This window comes from Hypanus sabinus, chromosome 13 (genome assembly GCF_030144855.1).
Source record: "Hypanus sabinus isolate sHypSab1 chromosome 13, sHypSab1.hap1, whole genome shotgun sequence".
NCBI classification, from domain to species: domain Eukaryota; kingdom Metazoa; phylum Chordata; class Chondrichthyes; order Myliobatiformes; family Dasyatidae; genus Hypanus; species Hypanus sabinus.
Window position 1 is genome coordinate 105,542,017 of NC_082718.1, and position 13,529 is coordinate 105,555,545.

Consider the following 13,529-nt stretch of genomic DNA (forward strand, 5'->3'; position numbering starts at 1 on the left):
AGAATCTGTTCCTGGATCGAATTGAACTTGGCATATTTTGGAGCATGTCGAAACGTAGTGCATAAAGGAAGGTCTGTGTACTTAACTTATACAGGTTTCAAGGAGGAGTTGTATATTCAACAGGATGGCAATGAGAGCAGGACTGCATGAAATTACAGGGAACTATGGCCATGCCAATAGGTTGCACCCAATTTCATGACAGTATGAAGCAGAGTTAGTTATGTACTCAAATTAGATGTGATGGCTAGCATTCCCCTCTGTAATTTAGTACACTGAGTGTGGAAACAGGAGTTCAATCATGATGTCAGTTGGACAATTCACAGGTTCTTTTGGTCAATAACTTTTTAACTATTACGAAACAACACACTAGATCGGGGGTCGGCAACCTGCGGCTCCCGAGCCATTTGTGGCTCTTTCACCTCTGTGCTGCGGCTCCCTGTGGCTTTGGGAAATAATTGGTCAGTATTTAATTAAAATGTATTTTATGTTAGTTTGTTAGCTTTTGAAATGTAATTCTAAATTTGAAGATTATGGTGATCTTGTACAATCTAAGTGTGGCGACACATTTCCTCACAATTAGCCAGCATTCCGGCTAAGGGAGATAGCCTACGGGGGTTTGTGAGTACGCGTCTTTTGCAGCATCCGCGCCCACGGGGATGGGTTGAGGGAGGCTTAAAAGCAAGGCTGTTTAGTTCGAATAAAGTTACCTTTGACTGCAGTCTTTATTTTAGCGCTGCGTGTAGCGCTACACCGCTACAACGTGTTTTTTATCGCTATTAATATACATCACCACAGCCAATGCCTGACACCCGCCAGTGCGCGCTTTCTTTTAATTCTTCGATCCAAGGTAGGCTACCTATGTAGTAACCTTCAACCCAACGTCTTTTTTTCGGAGTTCAAAATGTTTTTGTTGCATGCAGAAATGTAATTTCGTTTTCTCTGCAGGAGTTCATCAATTTCAAAAATGCAACACATTATAGTTTGTTTATACATAGCATAAAGGCAAAAAAAACCCGTTGTATGCAGTGTTATTTCATTTTGTGGCTCCCAGTGTTTTCTTTTCTGTGGGAAATGGGTCCATATTGGCTCTTTTAGTGGTAAACGTTGCCGACCCCTGCACTAGATCATGAACCATAGATGATCGTTGCCTTCTCTGTCCTGCTTTCTTCCTGCAGCATTCATGCATTTTTCAATTTGTTTGCCAGTTTACTCCCTCCTGTATAATTGACTTTTCCTTTACACCTCTGACCTCCAACCTTGTTTATTTATTTTCAGTCCAATCACAATTTCAACTTTTGAGTGAGCCAATAATGCCAATGTTTCATAACAACAGTTTCAGTCCCATTATCTGAGATCAGCAATAGAAAAAAATTCAAAAGGCAATAATCCAACTTAAAACATGTAAAGCTCAACAAAAACTATATGCGGGTATTAATAGTGAATTATGGATGCTCAGTCATTACACTTAATCTTCTTTTCCATTGTTCACTAATCATCATATTTCCTATAATCATTTTATGATAATTTTATGATAAAGCAAATCTACATCTTTTTTTAGAAACAAAAATGCAAGGACAATTACTATAAATTTACTATAGATTTTGAAAACTTTTCCTGCTAGCTTCTTTGATATGCACTGAAATTAATACATAATAAATAATTCACACTTAAATTGTTTCCGTTCTTTATGCTTGTAAAATCACATTAGGAACCAAATATTGAAAAAACAAAGAAAAGTTTCAAAGAATTTAGACATGATGATGAGAACAATAACGCACACACAGTTGTACTTATGGGTGTGGGTGGTTTTAAAATAATTTTCTTTTGATGAAGGCATTGCAACTATAACCAGCATTTCTTGCCCGACCCCAGATGCACTTAAGTCAGTGGTAATTTTTCTTAAAGTATTGTACAGCATCTGGTGAAGATGCTCCCAAATGTTACAGGGCAGTCATAAGGCAATTTCAAACTATTTCCTAAGGGAAGAGCATGCTGCCAGACTTCGAGAGGGGTAGCCTTACAACCTCTGAGACCGATAATTATTTTTCACCAATCACCAACTGATAAAAGTCTCGGTCTCACTTACATTACTTACATTAGATGCTTTTTAAAGGAAGATAATAACTCTTTTTTCATTAATTTGTTCTGTGACTGCATGTTGCATTAAAGCATTAAAAAGTCATTTAAATTTTCAAAACTGACAGCAGTAAATGTGGTGGGATTTTTAAAGAACACTGCACTTTATTTAAACTTTCCAAACAAACCAAACCATGTACATTACAGATACATCTAGAATAACCATCCATATTATTTACAAACATTCTAGCTGTGTTCTGTTCTATACAATATTCATATGTATCTGCAATGTATATTAACCCTACTCCTTCATCAGTACCATTCAACTCAAATCCAGTACCACCAACAGGAGTAAGGGCACTATACTATTGTTGTCACTTTCAAAATCACCCACACATCTTTGTAATCAAATATCATCACACTTCCATCATTCCAAAGTGAAAACACTGGAGTCTCCTTGCACTGTGGGAGCAGCTTACCCTCCTGAACTGCAACAGGCCAAAAAGGCTCACTACTGGCTCAAGAGCACCTGGAGTACAGCAATAAATGCTGGTCTCAATTCATCAAAAAAAGTTCTCAAAATCATCCATATCCATATGCATACATTACCCACACTCTTAATTGCTCAAAGACTACAACTGGATTTTCATTCTCCATATAAACAAAACCAAGTCCAAACAGCAACCAATTTTTTTTTTTACTTATTTAGTACCTGGTTTACAACCCTTAACGCACGCTATTAACTAAAAATACTTTGCCATTTCAGAATCAGAATCAAAAAGTTAGAATCAGACTTGTAACTGACATATGTCCTGTAATTTGTCTTTTGTAGCAGCAGTATAGTGTAATAAAGTTCACTGTAAGTTATATTAATATATACTTTTTAAATTAAATAAGTAGTGCAAAAAGAGATCAAAATATAGTGAGGCGGTGTGCCTCATAATAACCAGCAAAAATATTGTGGGTTCAGAAATCTGTGTACAGGATGAAGCACTTCCTAAAACGTTGAGTGCGCACTTTCAGGAAAAGCTTCTCCTATTCCACCATCACATTTCTGAATGGCCAGTGAACCCATGAACACTACCTCACTATTTCTTTCATAATTTTATTACTTTTATTGTAACACCATACAGTAAAAATATCAGAAATGATCCAAAACATTTCAACAAAAATCTTTCATAAAATGCAGGGAAGTTCTTGCTAAAAACAGCAAAAGCAAAGTTAAAAAGGAACTCCATTAGTTCAAAAAGTCACCTCCTTGTGCAACTTCCTGATACTGTGCACCTTTAAAAGAATATAGTACCTATCATAACACTGCACATCATCAGAATGATTTGTCACAAATCATCAGAACGGAAGGTATACAGTGACTTCAGAAATTATTACAAAATTGTCAGTCCTTGGTTCAGAACAATTCTTCCACATCTGTGAAGAACTCTAGTATCATACTTCCTCATGTGCTCACTTCACCAAGGGTGAAGGAATTGCAATTCTGCTACCAACTCATCAAGGTACCCTAAAACTAATGCAGCAAATCATAAAAAATCTGACTGTAATGAGACTACCTTTCATTGATTGGTTTGCAGCAATATTCTCAATTCTTCAGTTCAGATCAAGTCAAGTCTCCTGCGACTTCCTTGTTTATGCATGGACTAATCTCAACTCAGTCCTAAAGGATATGTGCAGCCTACATTTCCTTTCATGCATCAAAGTAATTCCCAACCATTACCCACAGCAACATGCACAAAAATCAAGCAATAGGTTTACTTTTGAACTTTAGTAAAAACTCACACCATCATTCGACCACTGTCGCTTTCAAACAGTCTCTGTAATGGGGAATCTGCAAGTAAATGTCACTTTTACTTACCTTGTGTTTAAGTGCTTTGTCTGTGGTGGCAAAGACAATTGCAGCAGAAGCTTCCCAGCTATTTGTAATCCAAGCCTTTGTGCCATTTAAAATCCAGCTGTCACCATCTAGCCTGGCAGTGGTTAAGGCTGCACCAGCATCACTTCCATTCCCTTTAAAACATAGGGGCAAAGTACTGAAAGTCTGTGTGAGCCCTGAGTAACCATTCCTTGTGTTTGTTTGCATAATGTGCCTATACTTACTTGTTAGGCCAGGTAAAGAATACTTACAACTTGGCAATCAGATTCATCTTTTTTTTAAAATTTAGAATGTACTCTAGAGATCAAAATTCTGTCAAGTCTACACTTCTCCAAAATAAAAAGCGCCAGCTCCAAGAATACCATATTAATTAATTTATGTTACCTAGTTTCAACCTGTGAACCTATCACATAGTCTTTTTACTGAAAAGAATCTTAACTAGATCAAAGAGTTTAAGTGAATCTTAATCATGAGGAATATATAGTACATTAGATCTGCATTTGATTGCACTGTCAACTTTCTCATATAACGTGTGAGGAAAAGACAAAAAGAAACAAAAAAAAACAGGACAGGAACTGGCCACTCATGGTCGCACAGTCATTCAATATGATGATGTGGAAGTAATCCAATCACTCAAGTATGATGTGGTTCCTCAGCTGGCTGTCGAGACCAATCCAGAATCCACATAATCAAGAAGGTGGATTCCCTTAATGGAGAATGGTTGTTCGTGACTTTGCTTAACATGGATAGGGTGCTGCGTGGGCAACCACCACAAGGTCCTTGACACATCGGGTGGAGGATACGGTGGCATGGAGGGTAAAAAGACGGGGATCCTTCACTGCTGCGGCCTTCCTTTGCCTTCAGTGCGATTGTATTGTGTCATCATCATTGAAACGTGACTTTTCTCCAGCCACACAAGATACTGTGATCAAACCCGAAGGCTTCTTGATTTACACAATGCACCGAACTGCTGATTCACGATAAAAGGAGGAGGTGGGTTTTATGATAAACTCCCACTGGTGCTCTGATGTGGCAGTTTTGTCAAACTTGTGTTCCCCTGACCTTGAACGCCTAACAAATACTTAGGGAGTTCTCTTCCGTAACCCTGGCCACAGTTTACATAGCATCAGCAGCACACTCTAATCAAGCACCCACAATACTGCATGATGGCATCACCAAACAAGAAATAGTACATCTCAATGCATTTCGGATCACAGAAGACTTCAACTTGGCTTGTTTGAAGAAAACCCTGCCCATTACCATAATAACCTGTAGAACCAGAAGTGCCAACAGACTACCCATTGGCTACTGTTATACTAAGATAACGAATGCCTACCATTCCTCGCCCAGACCATATTTTTGTAGATCAGACTATTTGCCTGTCCTTCTCCTACCTGCATACAGGCAGAGGCAAAAGAGTATAGCTCCAGAGATTAGGACAAAGAGGTGGTTGCAGGAAGTGAAGAATTGGCTACAAGATTGCTTTGAGTCAGTGGGCTGGGACACGTTCAAGCACTCATCTAGGGAATCTGTCTGAATATACCATGGTTGTAATAGACTTTATTAAAACAGCTGTAGATGAGTGTGTCCCTACTAAATCATTCAGAATCTTCCCCATTTCAGAAGATCGGAAATCTGTAGAGAGCCAGATCAGCAAGTCTGGTGACTAAGAAAGTTACACAAGGTCCAGTTATGATCTCTGGAAAGTCATCTCATGGGCGAAGTGGAAATTCTGGACCTTCTTAAGTCAATGAAGGATGCTTAACAGTGTGGCAGGGCTTGATTACTATTACCTATTATAAAGTTAAATCAAGTGACATGGGAGACTGCAGGGGTTCGCTCAATGCCTTCTATGCTCACTTTGACAACTGGAAGATGACAAACCACTATGAACTCCCCACATACCCTGATGATCCTATGACGTCAGTCTTTGAAGCCAATGTGTGAGCTGCCTTTAGGAGGGTGAACCCACAAAAAGCAACTGACCCGATTGGGGTACCTGGCCACTTACTAAAAACCTGCGCTGATCAACTGGATGGTGTGTTCACAGATCTTTAACCTCTCACTTCGCAGCATGTGATACACACCTGCTTCAAGCACGCTTCAATTACACCGGTGCCCAAGAAGAGTGTGGTGACCTGCCTCAGTGACTATTGTCCAGTAGCACTCATATCCACAGCGATGAAGTGCTTTGAGAGGTTGGTGATGAAACACATCAACTCCTGCCTGAGAAGCAACTTAGATCCGTTCCAATTTGCCTACTGGGGCAACAGGTCCAGAGCAGATGCCATGTCTTTGGCTCTTCACTCAACCCTGGAACATCTGGACAACAAAGATGCGTACATCAATGTGCTCCTTAACAACTACAGCTTAGTTTTCAATGCCAAGCTCCCCTCAAATCTACTCAATAAAGACCTCCTTGTGCAACTAGATCCTGGATTTCCTTACTTGCCCAGTCAGTTCAGATTGGTAACAACAGCTCCTCTACAATCCCCATTAGACAGGAGCACCGCAAGGCTGGGTGTTTCTTTCCCTGCTCTGCTTACTTTACACTTATGACTGAGTGGCTAAGGACAGCCCCAATGCCATATTCAAGTTTGCTGATATCACCACTGTTGTTGGCCAATTCATCAGCATTCTACATCAGCATGTAGGAGGGAGATTGAAAATCTGACTGAGTGGTGCCACAACAACCTCTTACTCAATATCAGCAAGACCAAGGAGCTGATTATTGACTTCAGCAGAAGGAAGATAGAGGTCCATGAGACAGTCCTCATTGGAGGATCAGAGGTGCAGAGGGTCAGTAACTTTAAATTCTTAGGCGTTATTATTTCAGAGAACCTGTCCTGGGCCCAGCATGTAAATACAATTATGAAGAAAGCACAGCAGTGCCTCTACTTCCTTAGGAGTTTGCAGAGATTTGGCATAACATTTAAATCTTCGACAAACTTTTATAGATGTGTAGTGGAGAATATATTGACTGGCTGCATTAAGGCCTGGTATAGAAACACTAATGCCCTTGAACGGAAATTCCTACTCAAGGAGGTGGATTTGGCCCAGTCCATCATGGATAAAGCCCTCTCAGTCACTGAGCATATCTACATGAAATGCTGTTGCAGGGAAGCAGCATCTCTCATTAGGGATCCAAGCCACCCAGGATATGTTCTTTTCTCATTGATGCCATCAGGAAAAAGGTACAAGAGCTTTAGGACTCACACCACCAGTTTTAGGAAGATACTACCCCTCAGCCATCAGGCTCTAAACAAAGGGGATAACTTCACTTGCTCCTTCATTGAACTGTTCCCACAACCAATGGACTCACTTTCAAGAACACTTCATCTCATGTTCTTGATATTTATTGTTTCTTTAATAATGTTATTGTTTCTTCTTTTTGCATGAGCATAGTTTGTTGTCTTCTGCACTCTGGTTGAAAGCCCTGGTTTGATGGTCATTCACTGATTCTGTTATAGTCACTGTTCTATAGATTAGATGAGTAAACCCACAAGAAAATTAATCTCAGCGTAGCATATAGTATAAAACCTTTGATAATAAAATTTACTTTGAACTGTGATTCTATTCTCCTTGGTAAATTAGACACCTTTCTAATTTTAGCAGAAAACCAAGTTGTAATTCCTTAACATACCACAACCCCTCTCCAATGAATCGTATGCTGACATTATACACCTATCTTCATACAAGTATTGTACCTTACCTGGCTCACTCAGGGCAAAGCAGCCAATTTTAGTTCCATTTGTGAAAGGGCTAATCCACTTGTGCTTTTGTTCTTCTGAACCAAATTTCAAAATTGGACCCAAATATAAAGACTGGAAAAAGAGAAATTTATGATATTTAAATTCATTTTTAGCAAATAATATAATGGTAAGGTAAACACAAACAACTAAATGGCTGTGGGAGGATCATCTTGAGGGGCTGCAAGGTTAGGGAGAAGATGATAGGTTTGCAAACTATCCAGGAACACACTAACTGAGACAAGAACAGATTCTGCAGTAGCAAATTCCAAAGTCACATGAGTAGGTAACACAAGGAAATCTGCAGATGCTGGAAATTCAAGCAACACACACAAAATGCTGGGGGAAAACAGCAGGCCAGGCAGTATCTACAAAGAGAAGCGCTGTCGATGTTTCAAGCCGAGACCCTTTGTCAGGACGAACTGAAAGGAAAGATACTAAGAGATTTGAAAGTAGGAGGGGGAGGGGAAAATGCAAAATGGTAGGAGAAGACCGGGGGGTCTTCTCAGGTTGGAAGAACAATACCTTATATACCGGCTGGGTAGCCTCTAACCTGATGGCATGAACATTGACTTCTCTAACTTCCATTAATGCCCATCCCCTTCTTACCCCATCCCTGATATATTTAGATTTTTTTCTCTCTCTCTGCCCATCACTCTGCCTGTTCTCCATCTCCCTCTGGTGCTTCCCTCTCCCTTTCTTTCTCCTTAGGCCTCCCGTCCCATGATCCTTTCCCTTCTCTAGCTCTGTATCCCTTTTGCCAATCACCTGTCTGGCTCTCAGCTTCACTCAACCCCCTCCAGTCTTCTCCTATCATTTTACATTTTCTCCTCCCCCTCCTACTTTCAAATCTCTTACTATCTTTCCTTTCAGTTAGTCCTGACAAAGGGTCTTGGCCCAAAACGTCGACAGCGCTTCTCCTTATAGATGCTGCCTGACCTGCTGCGTTCCACCAGCATTTTGTGTGTGTTGTTTAGTAGGTAACATACAATTCTAGTTGAAAAAATACTTTGGAGCACCAAGTATCTGTGAAACCACACCCATCAATGACTTGATGCTGATGCTCAAAGTAAGGATGGGAAGAAATCTGCAAAACTAAATTAAAATTTAATCTTCATTAGGGGGCTTTTACTTCATAGCAGAAAATTGTACAAAAGATTCACTGATTCACAAGTCTTGTTACTTTTACTCAGCACTTGTCAATGCTACAACACTCCCCTTTCATTGGATTTTCTCACCTCCTTGGATGCAGTGGCTTCCCTGACACCTACCTCCAATATATTCATATTGAGAGCCAATGCGCTTCACCCTGTGTCCATGTATGCAACTTCGGCACAGAACTCAACTTATTTCAGAAGTTACAAACTCAACTTAGTTTAAATTCACCCCCTATTCACTCACCCTTTAAAACGCCTCTTCTGAAAACTACTCAAATCAATGCAGCATCTCTTCTGCCTTGCTGAACTGTTTGGGGCTTATAGCTTTCTCAGTTAAAGTGAGCTAACAAAATTTTGGACTGGATTTAGAAAGTGAACTTACATAACTGGCTGCTTACTCAGGGAAATTAAACTGAAAATTGATTTTTTTTTATTTACAATATCAGAAATATATCAATAATTCTGTGAAACAGTCAAAGTTTAGCTGAAGCGAATCATTAACCACACTAGCATGGATTAAGCATGTCCTGTGCTGTAACAATTCCTTGATTTCAATTACGTTTATTGTAAACTCACATTATTTACACTCATGATGACGCCAGTGGAAGCACAGCCCCGACTTATCTCTTCTAAGGCAATGGCATAAGCCAGATAATCTAATCCTGCTCCACCATATTTCTCAGACACATCCATTGCCAAAAGTCCAAGTTCTCCCATCTTCTTTACCTGAGAATAGCATTGCAAGAACTTTCTTAATGATTGCAAAACCAGAAGATATTCAAAATTCATACAACACGATTTACAAGGGGCACAAAACAATGCTGTCAGAAATCAATGGGTCGCGCAGCAGCCATGCAATAAAAGAAATGAAATCCATGGGATAAATGGGTGGGATGGTAGTGTAGTGGTTAGCATAATGCCTTACAATACAGGTGACCTGGGTTCAAATCCTGCCGCTGCCTGGAAGGAGTTTGTATGTACTCCCCAGGACCGCGAGGGTTTCCTCCGGGTGCTCCAGTTTTCTTCCACAGTCCAAAGACCTACTGGTTGGTAGGCTAATTGGTCATTGTAAAGTGTCCTGTGACTAGACTAGGATTAAAAATCTGGGGATTGCTGGGCAGCATGGCTCAAAGAGCTGGAAAGGCCTATTCCACACTATATCTCAAGAAATAAATAATGTTTCACATTGAGACCCTGCATCAGGACCCTTGTTCAATAGCAAGGTTTACCACTTCTGTAAAAATAAACAGCATTACAGGATACCTTTCATAACTTCAGATCATTCCAGGAACATTGTACACACAAATAATCAACTGCTTTGAAGAGTAGTTACTGTTGTGACGTCTTTTGCACCTCTGAAAACTGAAACTTATTCAGATACTATGGGAAGAGATTACCAGACTGAACGAGGAAAAAATTCAAAGAATTCACAGATTACTTTCCAAAATTTTCCTTTTTCTTCAACTCATCTGTATGTAGATGACTTGACTTTGCATCCAAAGACCAACTGGTTAGGAGGTTAGTTGGTCATTGTAAATTGGTCCATGATTAGGCTCAGGTTATATCGGGGTTTATCAGGGATTGCTGGGCAGCAGGCTCAAAGGGCTGGAAGAGCCTGTTTTGCGCTGTATCTCTAAATAGATATGGAAAATCATTGCATGGCCTTTTTTCTAGGAAAGCAACCCCACCTACAACACAGGGGTCACCTGCGTCCTTCATAAAAATCACTGGACAATTATTTAAACGACAGATATTTCAAAGCAGATCACTATCATCTGTCAGAACCCCCTCTTTAAAATGGTGTTTTATAGTGCAAAAAGATCGTTCAACTCTAGGTTTCTGTTACATTCATCTGTCCGCAACTGGTAGGCCTCCTGTCCTACCAAGTACAGAACAATCCCCTGTGATGTTGATCAATGTGAGGCAGGTAATAAGCAGATTACAAAAATGGGTGTCCTACACAAGCCATGCAAGTGTTTCTATGCAAGCTTACTGTACAGAAACGCTTACCTCCTGCAATGTGGGCAACTGGAAACAACAATGAAAAAGGAGCATTGATGTTTGATTCCCAATGCCCAAACAATTCTCTCCCCGCTCTCCAATACAAAGTATCAATAGATTTACATATGGATCTTTAATAATGATGTAATTCAATTCAATTCTAATGTCTCTCTTGTTGTTCTAAGTAGGGCAGTCCATGGTCTCTGGCATGGTGCCAGAGGACTGGAAAATTGCAAATGTTACTCCACTCTTTAAGAAAGGAGGAAGGCAGCAGAACAGAAATCATAGACCAATCAGCCTGACATCAGTGGGCGGGAAGATGTTGGGAGTCAATTGTTAAGGATGAGGTGATGGTGTACTTGGTGACACAGGAAAAAATCAGCATGGCTTCCCTCAGGGAAATTCCCGCCCAAAGAACCTGTTGGAATCCTTTGAGGAGATTACAAGCAGGATAGATAAAAGGAATGCAGTAGATGTTATATACTTGGACTTTCAGAAGACCTTTGACAAGAGGCTGTTTACCAAGTTAAGAGCCCATGGTATTACAGTAAAGCTACTAACATGGTTAGAGCATTGGCTGATCGGTAGGAGGCAGCAAGTGGGAATAAAAGGATTCTTTTCTGGTTGGTTACCAGTGACTAGTGGTGTTCAGCAGGGGTCGGTATTTGGACCACTTCTTTTTGTGCTGTATATAAATGATTTAGATGATGGAATAGATGGCTTTGATGCTAAGTTCACAGATGATATGAAGATTGGTGGAGGGACAGGTAGTGTTGAGGAAACAGGTAGGATGCAGAAGGACTTAGACAGATTAGCAGAATGGGCAAGAAAGTGGTAAATGAAGTACAATATTAGAAAATGCATGGTCATATACTTTGGTACTAGAAATAAATGTGCAGAGTATTTTCTAACCAGGGAGAAAATCCAGGAATCTGAGATGCAGAGGGACTTGGAGTCCTAGTGCAGAACACCCTAAAGGTTAACTGGCAGGTTGAGTTGGTGGTAAGGAATTCAAATACCACGTTAGCATTCATTTCAAGAGGTCTAGAATACAAGAGCAAGGATGTGTTGCTGAGGCTTTATAAGACACTGGTGAGGCCTCACCTTGAGTATTGTGAACAGTTTTGGGCTCCTCATCTTAGAAAAGATGTGCTAGCATTGGAAAGGGTCCAGAGCAGGTTCACAGGGATGATTCCAGAAATGAAAGGGTTATCATACAAGGAACGTTTGATGGCTCTGGGTCCGAACTTGCTGGAAATCAGAAGGATAAGGGGGGGATCTCATTGAAATCTTTCGAATGTTGAAAGGGCTAGACAGAGTAAATGTGGAAAAGATGTTTCCCATGATGGGAGAGCCTAGAACAAGAGGGCACATCCTCAAGATAGAGGGGTGCCCTCTCAAAACAGAGATGCAGAGAAATTTCTTTAGCCAAAGGGTGATGAATTTGTGGAATTTGTTGCCACATGCAGCTGTGGAGGCCAGGTCGTTGGATGTATTTAAGGCAGAGATTGATAGGTTCTCAATTGGACGTGGCATCAAAGGTTCAGGGAGAAGGCTGGGAACTGGGGTTGTGGAGGAGATAGAAAAAAAGGATCAGCCATAATTGAATGGGCCAGATAGCCTAATTCTGTTCCTATGCCTTATAGTCTTATTGTCTTAAGAGAGTGCAAATACACAGGAAATAAGTAAAGAGACTATGAATGCTGCCTGGTTTAGAGAGTACGGAATATGATCAGAGATTAAGGGAGCTAGGGCTTTACTCTTTGGAGAGAAGAAGGATGAAAGGAGACATGATAGAGGCATACAAGATATTAAGGGGAATAAACAGAGTGGACAGCCAGCACCTCTTCCCCAGGGCACCACTGCTCAGTACAAGAGGACATGGCTTTAAGGTAAGGAGAGGGAAGTTCAAGGGGGGTATTAGAGGAAGGTTTTTCACTCAGAGAGTGGTTCGTGCGTGCAATGCACTGCCCGAGTCAGTGGTGGAGGCAGATACACTAGTGAAGTTTAAGAGACTACTAGACAAGTACATGGTGGAATTTAAGGTGGGGGTTATATGGGAGGCAGGGTTTGAGGGTCGGCACAACATTGTGGGCCGAAGGGCCTGTAATGTGCTGTACTGTTCTATGTTCTATGAAGGCACCAAAGCTTTCTGCTCAGAGCTCTCAATCTGACCTCACAGTAACTGCTTGGAAATATTAGGAGCTTTGAACTGTGAGTGATGTAAAAACAGTGACTGATCAAATATCCTCCATCCCACATAATTACTCAGACTCTAAACCATGATACTAACATCAGGGCTTCCACTATCGGAAGGGGTTAAGGAAATGTTCACACTTTGAGAACGATTTTTTTTTAACCATTTCATGTGAAGACCTCTTAAGTATTCTATCCCTCTTTTAAAGGTTCTATTTTGGTACACAATTAAGACAGGGATTACCTTAAATTGGATTTCCCTGTTGCAGTTTCTTCTCTGAGTTATTAATCCGCAGGCAGACTTAGTATGAGACGGCAAGAATACCATTTTCCCAAGTTGTTTATAAATTCATTGTTCTAAATTGGGACTAAGGAAGAAACCAAGGCTATACACAAAAATCAAACACTAGTTTTGAAAGTCAGCATTGAGAAATGGCTGACTGTTCAAAGGTCCTGACTGTATGA

General features: G+C 40.5%; 1 protein-coding gene across 6 annotated transcripts in view; it reads right to left on the reverse strand.

Moving 5' to 3' along the window:
- Positions 1–13,529, reverse strand: part of acads (acyl-CoA dehydrogenase short chain) — a 141,684-nt gene that overhangs the window by 112,898 nt on the left and 15,257 nt on the right. For all 6 annotated transcript variants that reach the window (XM_059988346.1, XM_059988342.1, XM_059988347.1 and 3 more), the window contains 3 exons: positions 9,444–9,593; positions 7,674–7,785; positions 3,944–4,095 (listed from right to left, as the gene is read on the reverse strand). In XM_059988346.1, the coding sequence (XP_059844329.1) occupies positions 3,944–4,095; positions 7,674–7,785; positions 9,444–9,593 (414 nt within the window). The remainder of the gene's footprint in view (positions 1–3,943; positions 4,096–7,673; positions 7,786–9,443; positions 9,594–13,529) is intronic.